Source organism: Chenopodium album, chromosome 10 (assembly GCF_948465745.1).
Source record: "Chenopodium album chromosome 10, dcCheAlbu1.1, whole genome shotgun sequence".
Lineage (NCBI taxonomy): Eukaryota > Viridiplantae > Streptophyta > Magnoliopsida > Caryophyllales > Amaranthaceae > Chenopodium > Chenopodium album.
Genome location: NC_137843.1, coordinates 35,839,996 through 35,856,940, shown reverse-complemented (window position 1 = coordinate 35,856,940; position 16,945 = coordinate 35,839,996). Strand labels below are relative to the sequence as shown.

Below are 16,945 nucleotides of genomic sequence, written 5' to 3'. Positions count from 1 at the left end.
CAAGTGAGAAGCCATTTCGGCTCAAAATGGCTTTATTTTGATGAAATGAGCCCAAAAACTTAGAACTTAGCTTCTTTTATGTCATTTCAAGTCACAATCACTTATAAATATGTAATTATGAGATTGTTTGAGAAAGAATAAGTATAGAAGTTGAGAAATGAAGAAAATAGGCAAGTGAGAAGCCATTTCGCCCAATATGGGTTTATTTTGATGAAATGGAGCCAAAAACATAGAAATTAGCTTCTTTTATGTCATTTCAACCCATATTAACTTATAAATATGTAATTATGAGATGGTTTGAGAAAGTATAAGTTCATAAGTTGAGAAATGAACAAAATAGGCATGTGAGAAGCCATTTTGGCTCTAAATGGCTTTATTTTGATGAAATGGACCCAAAAACTTAGAACTTAGCTTCTTTATGTCATTTCAAGTCACAATCACTTATAAATATGTAATTATGAGATGGTTTTAGAAATAATAATTTTATAAGTTGAGAAATGAAGAAAAGAGGCATGTTAGAAGCCAATTTGGCTCAAAATGGCTTTATTTTGATGAAATGGACCCAAAACTTAGAAATTAGCTTCTTTTACGTAATTTCAAGTCACATTCACTTATAAATATGTAATTATGAGATGGTTTGAGAAAGAATAAGTTTATAAGTTGAGAAATGAAGAAAATAGGCAAGTGAGAAGCCATTTCGGCTCAAAATGGCTTTATTTTGATGAAATGAGCCCAAAAACTTAGAACTTAGCTTCTTTTATGTCATTTCAAGTCACAATCACTTATAAATATGTAGCCTAAGTTAAAAGCTACCAGGGGCAAAGAGGACAAGAAGGTAGCCTCTTCTCAATCCAATTCCAAATGTTTCTATTGCAAGAAGGAAGGACATTGGAAGCGAGATTTCCTCAAATTCAAGGAAGATAAGAAACCGCATTGTTGCTTTTGAATCAGGTATTTTTGTTATAGACTTAAACTTCGCTAACAAAACATCATGGGTATTAGATACCGGATGTGGCTCACACCTTTGTTCCAATGCTCAGGGACTAAGGATAAGTAGTTGGCTAAAGAAGGGAGAATTTGAACTCCGGGTTGGCAATGGAGCCAAGATGTTAGTCGTATCCGTTGGAACTCTTAGTTTATCTTTGCCCTCCGGGCCTATTTTAGAACTTGAAAATTGCTATCATGTTCCAAGAGTTACAAAAAACATTATTTCTATTTTAGCGTTGGACACCCAAGGTTTTGAATTCCGGATAAAAGACAATGGTTGTTCGTTTTATCTCGATAATATTTTATATGGTATTGCACATTCAAAAAATGGTCTTTATGTACTTTCTCTAGACAAACACATTTACAATGATAATGGTAGCACCAAGAAAGTTAAGACCGTTCAATCAAATCAAACATACATGTGGCATTGTCGTCTTGGCCACATTAACATCAAACGCATCAAGAAACTACTAGAAGAAGGTATTCTTGACTCATTCGACTTAGACTTGTTTGAAAACTGCGAAGGATGCTGATGTGGATTCTAACCCCTTGTTTAGTCAAGTTTTTAGAAAACCCACAATCTTGAAGTAAAGATCCAACCTTGAAGGATTTCTTTAAGATTGAATACAAGTGAACCGATATTTCTCCTCACAAGATCACTCCTGAAACTTATGATTCGAATCCCCAAATTAATTAACCCACTCTTGGACGCTAATTATTTTGAGACTATACTCTTAGCCTACTCCTAGACACTAAGTGTTTAATGTTTTAATCTTCAACCAACTCCTTGAATTGAACACTAGCAAATACGTTTAAGCAAAAAGCTAAACAATGAATTTTTATTCAACTGAATTTTTGTGTATTTGTTGTGTTGTCCTACAAAGCCAGGAAAATCCCCTATTTATAGACTAAAAACTAACTAATCCTAAGTCTAATAGGATTAGGAGAAGCCCCTAGCCTTTAGCTCCAGGTAACCTAAATAGAATAGGAAAACTAGTTCTACTTAGATTAGGAAACTAGTCGTAAGACTAGTTTAACTTAGCCTATAATTCCTAAAATAAATCCTAATCAACTAAGGAAACTTATTAACCTAAAATAACAAAAATTAAAAGGAACCCTAAGTGCTTAAATCAAGAAAAACCCTTTCAAGTGAAAGGTAAAAACTTGCAAGCAAAACTCTAGAAAAAAAACTAAGTATGGAAAATCTTCAATTTCAAGTCGGAGCTGAAGCTCGTTGCACGCGCCACGAAGGAGGGGCATGCGCCTGACCACCATCAAGGTGGGTCCAAGATGGAGCTAGGGAGCCGGCGCGTGGTGTCTGGAACGGCTCGTGGAGGCCGGAGTAGTCACTGGAAGTTAAATGTGTCATTTCGTCTTCCTTGCAAATCATGCTTTCTTCTTTCCCATTTAAACTATTGAAACTTTCCTTGTTTATTTCCTTTTATTGGCAGCCTATAATGGAGTTTTTTAGACCTTCTAACCCTTCAAAAGAATTAGCCTCTTGATTCACATCAGATGCTTATTGGGCAAGATGATAAAGCAGCTATTCTCCAAGTTGGGAGAAAAGGCCGGTGACTTATTAGGCCTCATACACACGGATGTATGTGGACCAATTAACACAACCGCAGGGAATGGTCATTGATATTTTATCACCTTTACGGACGACTATAGTAGATATGAATATGTCTACCTTATGTCCAACAAATCTAAATCATTTGAGAAATTCAAAGAATTTTAGAGTGATGTTGAAAATCAGCTTGGCAAGAAAATCAAAGCCCTTCGATCAGATCAAGGTGGTGAATACTTGAGCCATGAATTCGACGACCATCTGAAAGAACATGGCATTCTTTCAGAGTTGACTCCTCCTGGAACTCTACAATGGAACGGAGTGTCCGAGAGGAAGAATCGAATTCTATTGGACTCATGGTGAGTCCGGTCTCACACCTTCTCTAAATTAAAATAAAAAGATTGGCTAACTATAGGGGTCCTACTTTTTTAACTAAGGGAACTTTTTTGGAGGCAATAAATTATTTTCATCGAAAAATAAAACTTAGACCACAAATATTAAGTAAAGTAAAGTTAGACCTCAAACACAACATTTTACAAAAAGTTAAACCCCATTTGTTATCTTAACTCATCTACAATGCAATAATATAATAAAAGAACAGAGAAAATATTTCTCTTTTATTTATTCCATTCTTGTTTTTGTAAGTGTTAAATTTACCAAATGCGGCCGTATTTTGTTAAGTATTACACTTCATTTTTTCAGCAAAAAACTATATTTTGGAAATATATCTCTCTCTACTCATGGTCCCTACCCAATCCATTATTTTTTTTATTCTTTATTTCCTCTCACATTGATTACATACTTTTCAATAAATTATTAATCCGACAATCTTTCATTTACAATGTTTTTAATGCTTAAACTATCCCACTTACCTCTTATTTTATTTAAGTCAATTTAATCGTCTAAAACTATATGGTGATGGAAGTGTAACACTTAAAAAAAAAGCCGGAAGAAGTATCTATAATTTATAATTTATAATATTATTAAAACACAAAGGATTAATATGTTGACAACATGTGTCATTCTTATGCCATCATGAAACTTCTAAAATAACTCCACATAGATAATGACATGGCACCACATATTAATATTTGGATTAGATTTAAATCGTAACATCCTTTGGAATTTTTAACTTTTTATTACCACTGTTATATCAAGTAGAAAATTATTTCACTTGATTTACCATTATTAAAATTCATATTAAGGCCCCTCTTAATTCGCCTTATTTTTGTTGAACTAAAATTATTTTTACTTGACTTAAATTATTTTTGCTCAATTAAAAATATTTTTACAGAACTTAAATTAATTTTAAGAAAAATCCCACCTTTGGGGCGTCTGTCCAAAATAATTCCACCTTTGGGTTATTTTTAAATAATCTGACCTTTATACCTAATCCTCTAAAAATGGTCCCAAGTGACCTGTAACCGATTGAGTTAGTAGTTTATTTATTTTTATTAAGTTTAATTTACACGTCTCACCACGTGATTGGTCAAAAAATTAATTTTGTTTGAAGATAAAATTACTAATAATTAACATTAATTAACTATTTTTAATTTTTTACTAAAAAAAAAAAACCTAAAATTTAAACCAGACCCTAACCCCACAACGACCCCAGCCACCTTGCCGCCCTATCAAAAGCCCATATGAGGCCTAGAGCAGTTACCCCCACCGCGACAAGACCCAAGATCCCCCGCGCCGTTCTCCTACCCTCCCCTACCCCCTTCAGTCGCCACTAATCTACCAAAACCATTTCCGAAATCAAGGTGTAGGAAGAGGAGAAAGGTAAAATATATCGAGGCATGGGAAGGGGATAAGGGCCAAAATTAGGGCGCGGAGAAGGGGAAGGGGGCTGGAATCGGGATTGAAAAGGGATTTTCGAGGGTGGGGGATGGTTTTATGGCTCGTCGGAGCTTCGCTTTGGCTTTCCGAAACACCACCTAGGTTTTCGTAAGGGAGGGGGTTGGTGCTTCAGGGGAAGGGGGATGGGAGTCAGGTACTGACGCCGGCGCCGTGGTTGGGGGCTAGGTGGCCAGCGCCGCGGGGCAGGGAGGATTCAGGCGGAAGGGACGGTGGCTTGGGTAGCTGGTGGATGGTTTTTTAATTATTAATTATTTTTCTTTAAAAAAAAAAACTAAATTTTTTTAAAATTGTTTTTTATTTCATTTTTATTTTTTTGAACAATCACATGTGGCCACGTGTATGATAACTTGTTACCTGACTGGTTGAGACCATTTTGAGCGGATTAGGTACAATGGTCGGATTATTTAAAAATAACCTAAAGGTGCGATTATTTTTAGCGAACGCCCTAAAGGTGAGATTATTCCGGGCAATTTTTCCTTAATTTTACTAAATTAAAATTATTTTTGCTGAATTGAAATTATATTTTTACTTATTTTCTATTATAATTCTTCTTTAAAGGTACTTTACTGAACTGAATTTTTTTACTGAAATGTAATTATTTTACTTAATAATATATTCTTTTTAAGGTGAAGTTAACGGGGACTTACTCTATTCAACTATTAATGTCACTTGATTACTTTACTCAATTATATTCATCAACTGTAACTTTTCATTAAGAATTCTAAGCATTTTTATTGTAAACAAATAGTATTCAATTTCTTTTTCTATCCCTCCACTAATTTTACCAACTTTTTTTTAATTTTTTTTTTTAATTATTTAATCTTAATGTAATGATTCCAAGATATTATTTACACTAAAGGTAAATTTTTTTATTTATTTTGTATTTAAACATAACTTGGGGCATTGTCCGGATCCCAAACTAGTTAGTGATACTTAAAAGCTATTGCACATTAAAAAGCGTGAAATTCAAGTGTTACAACTAAAAGTTTAAGGGATAGTTTGGTTAGATCTTTTGGAATGGGTTGAAATGAAATTAGATATAATTCTATTTATTTTTTGTTTGGTTAAACTTTTTAACTATAGTATCTGATGAATGCCATTTATGGCACTCATTTGATGAGTATTTAGGTTGTTTTTACCTTCTTTTCATAGCTTTCTTTCTTAATAAATGCTTAGTTTTATGAATTTTCTTTTTATTTCCCTTTTCTCTCTTGTTTTGAATTTTTATGGTTTTTCTTGTGTTTTCTCCTTTATTTCTCCTTTTTTCATGGTTGTAGGCATTGTATGAGGTTCGGGTCTCGATATTGGCGGTTTTCTAAGTTGGAAGATGCTTTTGGAGTAAGCTTATAGCATTGGGAAAGCTCAAGATGTAAGGAAATGGATGCTCCAAGTTCTAGCTCTTGCGCTCTCAAGCCGTGCTCTCATGAAGATGTGGTGTTGAATCCACTGTCAAGTCCATTTGAATCTTCCATGCTTAGTGTCTATCATCATCATAATACGTGCACACTCGAAGACCCTTTTGCGAACGCATTGAGCATCGAAGAAGTCGAAAGAACACAGAAAGGCATGGGCTCGTAGCCCACTTGCGCAGGTGCGCAGCTCATGTGCGCGGGCGCGCACCACCCTTGCGTGGGAGCGCAAGCCCCGTGCGAGGGCGCACAAGCGTGGGTTCCCGGTTTCGCTCAGTTTCGAATTCGCGCCTCTTATTAATACTTATTTTAAACTCGATTTTTGTAAGAAGTTTTAGACATAATTTTGATCATAATCTTAGCTTAGTTGAGAGTTTCTCTCTCTAGTTTTAGGGTTAGTTTAGGAGTAGATTAGAGAGAGAAGGTGAGAGATTTCAATGGTGATTTGAGAGATTGATGATACAAGGGTGACAATTGTGTTGAAGATCTTCTCTATTATCAATGAGCATTTCTAACTCTATATCATCTTATTGTTTTGTTTAGATGTTTGTTTGATTTGATTTGGATGTTTGATCTTGATTAGTGTAATTGTTCTTGATGTTTTGTTGATTCTTGATTTCTTAGTTGTTTGTTGTTAGATGATGATTCTTGAGTAGTTGTTTGGCTAGGGATTGGGTGAAACTTGTATGATTTGATTGTGATTAATTTGGGAATTGTGTTGATTGATTGTTAAAATTAAAGTGATTAATGTAAGTTTGGCATGTGTGTAATTCGATTAGGCCTTGAGAATTATGCTAGATTGTATTGTAATTACTAATGACACGACCAATTTATTTTGGAATTGCAATTATTGATTGGTTTGGATTGTGATTGTCCTAGTTTGTTATTCGTAGAGACCACTAGCTTCATGATTAGGAGATAACTTTTTGATTCCAATTGATAGCTCTTATCATTAGCCTTCACAACCTTTGATTGGCATGTTTTTCCCAAATTGTTGCAATTGTCATATTGTTGATCCCCATTCCCTAGTGTTTTATTTGTTTGTTTGTTTGTTTTGTTAGTTGGTAACGTTACCTCTTCATCTTCGACTTCGACCTAGCTTAGGTGCACATTGAAAGCACTTGAACATAACCGTTCCTTTGGGTTCGACCCTTGACTTACCTCTATACTTGTATTTAGGTTTGTTAAGTGATTATAAATTTTGTTTGGATTAGGCAGGATTAGTCAACGACCTAGTTTTCCCCTTCGTCAGTATTTCATACCAAAAGAATTCTAACTTCACCTTACCCACTACTATCCCTCTCAGATTTACAATCCATTTCGTTAATGAAGTAAAAACCCATTTCAATAATGAAACCATATAACTTGAGACTAGTATGACATTTAAGATTCATATCCCTAATAAGTATAAATACAAATCTATTCCAATATAGTGAATCAAACACCCCCTAAAAGCGACATAAGCGTACCATGGAACTACATAAAACAAGTATGAGATTATAACAAGTATGGGATGAGAATCTATGAGAGGTAAGAAAGAATAAGATAAAAATGGAACCCACACCACAAAATGGTGACGCCAACAATTTTGGCCACACTGATGAAGTCCCATCCCATATAGATCAAAGCGGTGTTTATGGATCTACCTTCCTTCCTTCGACAACAAATCTTTTTTCCCCCTAAATCAATCCTTCTGTAAACACCTCCTCACATCACCCCTTACATTACAACCTTACCCAAATCCAAAACCCAACGACAAAATAAATTTCAACCGATTTTTAAAAGCACTGAATTTCATAATTTGACTCTTTCTTTCTCAAATTCCCACCTCTTTTTTTTTTTCTAATTATATCATCATCTTCTTCTTCATCATCATCATTTCCTCATTTTTATAAAATAATAAAAAAAAAAAAAACCGTTATTATTTATGCTTTGGACCGCCGCCATTATCAATACTGTATTAAACTCCTCAATTTTCAAGGCACCCCATTTCTTAAATTTGGTCGGATTTTCAGGAACTATTGTTCAATAGTCGGTTGTTTGATTACAACAGCTCTAATAATGTTAGTGTTAAATCTTTTCCTCGTGTTCAGGGTTTTCTTTTAGCAAGATTTATTTATTTGCTTCAACAGTTCCTTCATTTCCCGCTAAAAAGTTTCCAGTTTTTTCATTTCATTTGATTTTTCTGGTGATTTTAAAGCTGGGTTTTGAAGATTTCCTGTGACTATAATCTGGGCAACTTTGGATTTTTCAGGATTTTTCTCATCATGTGTCTGACTTTGAACATCAGTTGACTAAGGTATCATCATAATCAATTGTAATTTTTTTTTTTTTGGGTATTTGTTTTTGGTTATTATATGTTTGCTGTTTTTAGGTGATGCTTAGTAATTGAGTAAATGATTTTGACTTTGTTTAAATGCTAAATTAATCTTTTTTGCATTTGCTTTATATAATTTTATTGTCAATTTAGTCCATCAATTTAGACCCGGGTGTAAAATTTACCATATTCAGGCATCCTCCCCGTGCGTGCCTCACGCCCGAGTAGGATGGAAATAGTATATTGATTACTATCTAGATGATCACTGGATGAAAAAATTAAATATATGTGAGCTTATATTGTTTATTTATATTGTTTTCTTTAGGTCTTTGTTTTGAAGTAGTTGAATTGCAATTTGCAAGTTTGTGAACACGTTTTCATTTTCGGCGGATTACGTGCCTGGTTTAACTTGGTGTTAAGGGACGAATATATTGAAGACTTAAGCTGTGGAAGAGAAAATTTTGGTGGTGTCTACGTTATGTATGTTTTGTCTTAGTCCTGTTATTTTAGGAGGTAATTTTGTTAGTTTTTTTTCATGGAGTACTCCTTTTCTCCTAAGGAAAAGGGAGATAGTTTTTGGGCTTCTACAAGTCCTCAATCAGATATCCCTATGGCGGTTAATGGCGAAACAATGAATTCAACTGAAGATCATCAGTTTGTAAACATGTCGGACATGATGAGTTTGGATGGTTACGGTGGATGGTGCAACAGCCCCTCTTCAAATGAGCAGTTGTTAGCATCTTATGTGTTGTCATCACTTCCATTTATGCCCACGAATTATGCTGCTTATGATCAACTTAGTTTTGCTGAAAATGCCAATTCTGCATTTCCTATGAATGACAGTGGGTGCAGTACTCTGAATGTGTTTGGAAGTCCTCTTAATCACGTAGATAAATTGGTGCTGCCTCATAAAGAAGCACAGCTTAGTCCTCCAGTAGGTTCATCAGAGGATAATGATTCTTCTTCGAAACAAGAGAACATATTTATGCTGTCGCAGAATAGAATTCCTCGGCCTCTTGGGCTTTCACTGCCTGAGAGGATGCTTCGTATGTTATCATTATTTAAAGAGTCATCTGGGGGAGGGATTTTGGCTCAAGTGTGGGTTCCTATTAGATCTGGAGATCACTATATATTGAGCACGTGTGAACAGCCGTACTTGCTTGATCAAATGCTGCTAGGTTATCGCGAAGTATCCAGGTCATATACTTTCTCTATTGAACAGAAACCGGGCTCCTTTCCTGGGCTTCCTGGGCGTGTATTTATTTCCAAGTTACCAGAGTGGACTTCAAATGTAAGTTATTATAGTTCTGCTGAATACTTAAGAGTTAAACATGCTCTTGATCATGAAGTTCGTGGATCTGTCGCATTACCGATATTTTCTCCTGATGAAAGCTCATGTGTTGCTGTGTTGGAGCTTGTTACTGTGAGAGAAAAATCCAACTTTGATATAGAGATGGAATCTGTTTGCCATGCTCTTGAGGTAAGTTTGTCATTTTACTTTGCGCATCCTAGAAAACTTGTTCCTTTATTAACTGGTTTAGGTTGGAGCCTTAATTTTGGGGCTATCAAAGTTTTCAATGCATCTATTTATATTGTTTTGACATGTGGTGATTTTTTTTTTTTTCCCTACGCTTATGTTTAGATGTTATTATGATTTTGAACCTTGGTTGTAATGTCAATTTCTGGCGTAATTTGAAACCAAGTGTCCACTTCTCCTGACTTTAATTCCCCCATTAATCTATTAACTAGTGTCCATCTTCGTTTAATCTAATCTTTGTTTCCATTAGGATTCCTATAATTGGCCCTTCGCTTATATTTGTTTCAATTAACCTATCCTTAGACCCGGATCCATACAGTTTCCTTGTCTTCATCTATCACTCCATGTTTAATTCTATTGAGCATCTCAGGGAAACAATGCATCTCGACAGCTTTCTGTTAAAATTGTTATCCTGATGTGATCTTTCTTGATTATTGCTGCTAATTACTTCATCCATTTCTAAATAGTTAAAAATAATAACAAAAAGAGAAAGTGATGCATCTAAATTAAAACTTCTATTTTTAGAAAGTGATGCATCTTATAAAAAACAAAGGAAGTATCAGTTAAAATATTTTACAGCATTCAAATTGGTGTGAAGCTTCTTAAATCTTCTCTAATCCTTGCTGATCATTTCAGGCAGTAAATTTGAGAACAGCTACACCTCCTCGGCTTCTTCATCAGGTATATTTCTGGATTTATGAAGCTATCTAGATTTTTTCCTGTATTTTACTCCTTGCATGTGTTTTTAAAACTGCAAGCCTAATCCAACACTTCTTCAATTTGGTACTTACAGCGCCTCTCATTAAACCAGAGGACTGCCTTGGCAGAAATAACTGATGTGTTAAGAGCTGTGTGCCATGCACACAGATTGCCTTTGGCTCTTACATGGATCCCCTGCACTTTTGAGGAGGAAGATGGTGAAAAAAAGTTTAGTGTATATGTTCAAGATGATAGTTTAAATCTGAATGAAAAGTCTGTATTGTGCATTGAAGAGACTGCTTGCTATGTGATTGATAAAGAAATGCAAGGATTTGTCACTGCATGCGTAGAACATTGTCTTGAAGAAGGACAAGGTGTTGCTGGAAAAGCCCTTCAATCAAATCTTCCATTTTTCTTCCCTGACATCAAAAATTATCATATTAGTGAATATCCACTTGTCCAACATGCCCGGAAGTTTGGGCTGGGTGCTGCTGTTGCAATTAGACTAAGGAGCACTTATACTGGGAATGCTGACTACATATTGGAGTTCTTTCTGCCTCTTAATATTAAAGGGAATAAGGAGCAGCAGCTATTGTTGGATAGCCTTGCAGGTACCATGCAAAGAATATGCAAGAGCTTAAGGACTGTTACAGATGCAGAACTGGTAGGTTCTCCAGATTCAAAAGTTGAAAATCGTGAAGCATCACCAAGCTTTTTTCCAAGAGATTTACCACAGTTATTTGCTCAAAGCGGATCAATTGGAACTGAGCAGATGTCTTTTGATTCCCCTAGCATAATAAATGATCAAATTAAAGAAGATGGCCATTCTGAGAAGGTATTGTCCATATCTGTCCCCTAATTAAAACTTTGATATTTTGTGATAATTCTTCTATATACTCATATCAAATAGATGATTTCATTTTGTAAGAGCTGTAGTTTTGAAATAATAGTACCTAGTCACCACAATGGCTATAAACAAGGCTTCTTATGTCATTTAATGAACTTAATTTTTTGAGTTGTGGGGAGGGTTTTTTTGACTGAGAACAGTTAAATTGACTGTTTTTGCTGCTTAATTATGATAGCTTATTAGTGTGTATTCGTTTTGTGCTGGAATGTGAATCTGCTTGATTTTGTTAGGGGTAGTTGATTTGTAATTACGTTGATGGGATTGTTTTTTGTGTCTTGAATATAGGCGTTGCAACATAAATCCCACTTACTAAGTGACATTTTTTACGTTGATGGCTTCACACTACTGTCTTTGATGAACTTCATTTATTTGTTGTACTTTGTAAAATTTTAATATCTAATCCTTACGCTTAATTTTAAAAAGCTCAGGTAAAAGGGTTTCCTGTGACAGATTGCAAGGTAGATGTACTCCCATGATCTCATCGTGCTCACGAGGCACATTTAAATACACTCATCTTAATATTTACTTCCTCTATTTCTCAATGCTTGCATCATTTTGAGTATACACGTTTGCCAAGATTAAAATTTACTAGTTTGACCATTAATATATTTGATTATGCTTTATTAAAATTTACAAAAATAAACTATATATATAATTAAAAGATATGTCAAGATTAACTCGACAACAATTAAATAAAGAAATCTAATATATATATATATATATATATATATATATATATATATATATATATATATGGGAGTTTTTTCTCAAGTTTTTAGAGAGCCACGTAGGATTTAATTTTTTCATCCCGCCATGTAGGATAATAAATTTTAGTGGTAACCAATTAAATACGAGATTATTAATTTCTTTTAGAATTAAATAATTTAAATGACACGTAAGCAAAATTGGCAAATGAGTTTTCCCAATTTAAATTAATTAAATATAAAATATTATCTTTTGATATCAGGAATTTTATGTAAATATATAACAAATTTTAGCACATAAATATATATATATATAAAATTATTTTTAAAAATTGAAACAAATCGTGCATTGCACGGATTTCATCTAGTTTATTTATATACATCAGTAGTAAAACATGGTCAAAGTTAGTACAAGAATAGTGTAAGTCAATATTATGCAAGTACTGAAAAACAGAGGAAGTATATTTTAAGAAAAAGTAGTTTTTATAAGGATTAGAAATAATGGGGAGAGTGAATCAAGTATCCAAAAAGAATATAGAGAGGGAATTGCAACCTGTGCTCCTCAAGCACCTCAGATCCATATTAAATTTTAGGACTGTTTGTTAGGTTTTTAATTTTCATTTTTTATGTGAGAGTATTTTTGGATAGATAACTTTGGATTGTGCAGGGATAGAATAAAAAGGAGATTAGAGATGATGATACTACATTACCCATCTCAACAATGCTGAAAGGCCTAAATCAACTTTTTTAGTGTTCCTGGGTTTCTCCCACAAACAATAAAGCCAGCAAAAATTTTCTAGATACCCTTGTCACATATTTTTATCTATTCTCCTTAGATTCCCCTTCCCTCAGCTAAGAACTAACTTCTTGGTAGAATACCCTTTGCGTCTCTTGCCTTTGCAGCCAAGACACTTCCCAATATAGTTGTGTTGTTTCCACTGTGTCCCCTTTGTAAAGCCTAGCATAAGTGAAACCTATGTAACCTAATTCACTCATCTTAGGTTCGGTATGGATTTGTTTTTCGCTACCTAATATGTATGATTGGGCATAAAATACCAATTCAGTAGAATAATTCGCATTTTTTGGTCCGCAATTTGTGGAGGTGGTTATGTTAAGGTAACACTGAGTAAAATGTCTGAGAGGTGTGAGCTATTACATTACATCTTGCGACATAAAAAATTGATCTTCCAACTTCTGAATATATATTTGTTGAAAGGGTAATGAGAATCTTGAAAACAAATTTTTTAATGGTAAAGATTAATCGATTTTTGGAGACTAACTTGTATGTTCCTATCCTATATAAATGTTTCTTTATGCCTTTATTGTAACCTACGTGACGAAAATTTATGGAACGTCCTTACTACAGTCATGTTCAGATGATTGCTTATGTATTTGATTAAGCAAATTTCGACATTTCTGCCAAACGAGCAAAGCTTTTCATGCTCTGTGTCTCCGATTTTAAGGTTTCAAAAGTCTTGTATGTATACAATTATGAAGTAATATTCTGTAACATCGTACTGATTTTTTTATTAATGGTCAACTGTTGGTGGACATGTAAAGGAGTTCTCAATGATAATTTATTATTTTTGTAGGCAAGTGGTTCTAGAAGACCAATGGAGAAAAAGCGAAGTACAGCAGAGAAGACAGTAAGCCTAAGTGTATTGCAGCAGTACTTTTCTGGGAGTCTCAAGGATGCTGCAAAAAGCATTGGTGGTAATATTTCCTCACTTCGTTTTTTGGATATTGTCTCAAATTAAGATGTACTCCGTAACTTGCAGCTAAGTATAATGATTTTATTATTATTTTTTTTTTAAAATAAAAAAGTAGGGAAATTATCAATGATACACTACAGGTTTTGACTTTAATTAATGATACACTTCATTAAACTTTCATTATTAGCGGTACACCTAAACTTTTCCCTAATTAACTGCAGTAACCTAAACGTTAAGTAAACGTTAATTGTTTAGTTGACAGCAATTTTGGTTTGACTTAGCTTGACTAAAATGCCCCCCTCCCCCCAACCCACTCATTAACACTCCCTCCAAGTCCAACCAACAACATTAAATACAAAACTTTTGATCGTTCATCTCCCTCCAAGCCATTGATTTTTCAGAAAAAAAAAAAAGAAAGTAAAAAAAACAGACTATGAATGGAAAGGGAGCATACAAACAGAAAGGTGTATAAGTAGGGGAAATTTCACAAAAATGGAGGGAAAAATGGAAGGAAAATTTGGAGGGAAATTTAATGAGAGGGGCAATTCAGTATATTTAGCCTCCTAACCTTTAAAACGCGGTCAACTAATCATAATTAATGTTTACTTAACGTTTAGGTTACTGTAGTTGATTAGGGAAAAGTTTAGGTGTACTGCTGATTATAAAAGTTTAATGAGGTGTATCATTGATAAAACTCGAACCTGAAGTGTATCATTGATAATTTCCTAAAAAAGTATTATGATTTTATCATGATTATAGTTCTCGAATGAAATGTTTCATCTGATCATTGGATAGAATCTTTGTTTTTGCATTTCAGGTTTTACTTTCTCTTAATTCCTGTTGCACTACCCAGTTTTATATTGTCGGTGTTCACTAATTGCTGCGTTATTCAACAGCACCTAGGCTATAGCTATTTATTAGTAATGCTATTTTTATGCATTACTAAATTTCTGTTGCATATTGAACATTTCTTCTTTCTCCTAGCTCTTTAAAAATTTCAAGTTTGTAGTGCGCTCAAGGTTAATACGCAGGAATGTACGCATTCTATACACGTATTTTGAAGTGGTACTTATTTTATGTGTTGCACCCTGGCTGAAGTATGTTTTTATTGTCAATCGAGTTTGTGTGTGAACCTAGTGTCAGCCCATCATTGCCGCAAGATTGTTGATCTTTCCAAACTAACATGTTTAAATAAGCTTATGAATAGAGCTCAGAAGTCCCCATTATTTTGCAGTTTGCCCCACCACATTAAAAAGGATATGCAGACAGCATGGTATCTCAAGATGGCCTTCACGGAAGATAAACAAGGTGAATCGTTCACTGAGGAAAATCCAAACTGTTCTTGATTCTGTTGAGGGAGTAGAAGGGGGATTAAAGTTTGATCCTTTGACAGGGGAGCTTGTGGCAGCAGGATCCGTCATACAGGAGCTTGATGCTCGGAATAATCTATTTTTGCCCGGCAAAATTTTACCTGTTAGAAAGTGTGAAACTGCTAAGCAAGATGAACTGTGCTTCCCTTCCACATGTCTAGTCGGAGAAATTCCTGCTGTTAAGGTGGAGAATGATTCCTGTGTAATTGGACAACAAAAAAAATCAATTTCATCGAGTGATTGTATTGAAGAGGTGCGCAAGTCTGACTTAGACATTGGATCACTTCATCTTAGGGATCACAGTCAATACCGTCATTTTGTTTCCCAGAACCCTGGATGTACAGTTGCTCCAGATGAGATGGAAAGTGACGACGGAGTGACTGAGCACAATCAGGCTACTTCTTCAGGCATGACAGACTCGTCAAAAGCTTCTGGATCCACGTCTAGCTCACCTAACAGTAATCATAAGCAGAGACAATCCGAAGATAAAATGAGCCTTGAAGATGGTGGATCACGAATTGCAATTAAAGCCACCTATAAGGAAGATACGGTCCGATTTAAATTTGAGCCCAGTACTGGATGTCTTCACCTGTACGAAGAAGTTGCAATTCGATTTAAGATCCAGGTAGGAACCTTCCAGCTCAAGTACCTTGATGATGAAGAGGAATGGGTGATGCTAGTAAGTGATTCAGATTTACAAGAGTGTCTAGAAATAATGGAATATCTTGGAAAAAACAGCATCAAGTTTCTCGTCCGTGATTTATCTTGTAGTATAGGCAGTTCAGGTGGTAGCAATTGTTTCATACCTGGAAGTTGCTAGGTAGCACCTTGAACTACTCAAAATTTCCACTGAAACTCTTGGCTTCTTCAAAGTTAGAGAAAAGGGTCATGGATAGACAATCAACCTGGTGGCTGAAAATGTGAAACATACTATTGGCCTTCCAGATTGACGGCGACTTACAAAATACAGTAGATATAGGTTTGTACAGTAGATTTAGTAGCTTATGGATGTGTTAGTGAAGCAGAGTAAGGCACTCCCTCTTCGTAGAAATTGTTTGTGTCTTTGTTCAATGTTTTGTATAGAAAACTTTCTTTCAATATCCGACACAAGTCGATCCAAAATCAAGTTTTGAAGCTTTTGATTCATTGAGTTGTTTGCTGAAAAAGGGGATTGTTTGTGGTTAATTTCTTATTACATAATTTGGACTCTTACCAATTAGTATTAGGTATATCTAGAGTATCATGCTCAATACAAAAGGTTTTAAACCCAAAAAAACAAAATGAAAGCACAATTGGAGTAACTATTGTACTCTGGGCACAAATTTAATTCATGGGCTAAAGAAATCCAACTAAAGAAAGTGCACGCAAGGTTAAGTTGGACGATATTACAAGTTTACAACTTAAGAAAATGAAACCAAAGCAAAACAAACCTTGTGGTAATGACTAATCTGTGCACTCGGGTGCATCATGCACCCTGTTAAACAAAAAAAGGCACAAAGAACATAAAGGTGTTTCAAAAAGAACATACAGAAGTTTGAAAAAGAACATATAGGTGTTTGACAAAAAACATGTTTGTGTTTGACAAAGAAGATGCATTACCAAAGAACATAAAGGCATTACAAAAAGAACGTGATAACAACTTTTTAAAAATTTCATAGAAAATTACATATTAACGGAAAAAATCTTTACCAAAGAAATTTCTTAAAAAATAGTTTTTTCTCTCTCCAAAAATTCAAATTCCTATGATAATTTAGTTTTCTCTCTCTTAAATTATTTTGAGCTAAAAATAATTCAAGATTTCATTTTCAAATAAAATTTCAAATTTCAAATTTCAAAATTCAAAATAGCATATGTTAAAAGAATATAAGTTATAATG

At 34.5% G+C, this 16,945-nt stretch overlaps 1 protein-coding gene across 4 annotated transcripts; it reads left to right on the top strand.

The window, feature by feature from the left end:
- Positions 1–7,419: 7,419 nt before the first annotated feature.
- On the top strand, positions 7,420–16,215 carry LOC145562415 (protein NLP9-like). 4 transcript variants are annotated; one of them, XM_081622686.1, is made up of 7 exons: positions 7,420–7,886; positions 8,078–8,122; positions 8,466–9,620; positions 10,314–10,358; positions 10,471–11,211; positions 13,580–13,700; positions 14,934–16,215. In XM_081622686.1, exons 3-7 carry the CDS (start codon positions 8,676–8,678, stop codon positions 15,887–15,889), a joined length of 2,808 nt encoding a protein of 935 aa, XP_081478812.1. In that variant the 5' UTR covers positions 7,420–7,886; positions 8,078–8,122; positions 8,466–8,675; the 3' UTR covers positions 15,890–16,215. The 4 variants fall into 4 exon arrangements, with proteins under 4 accessions (XP_081478812.1, XP_081478813.1, XP_081478815.1 ...); XM_081622689.1 differs by having other exon boundaries at positions 7,432–7,886; positions 8,984–9,620; XM_081622687.1 differs by having other exon boundaries at positions 7,420–8,122.
- Positions 16,216–16,945: the final 730 nt, after the last annotated feature.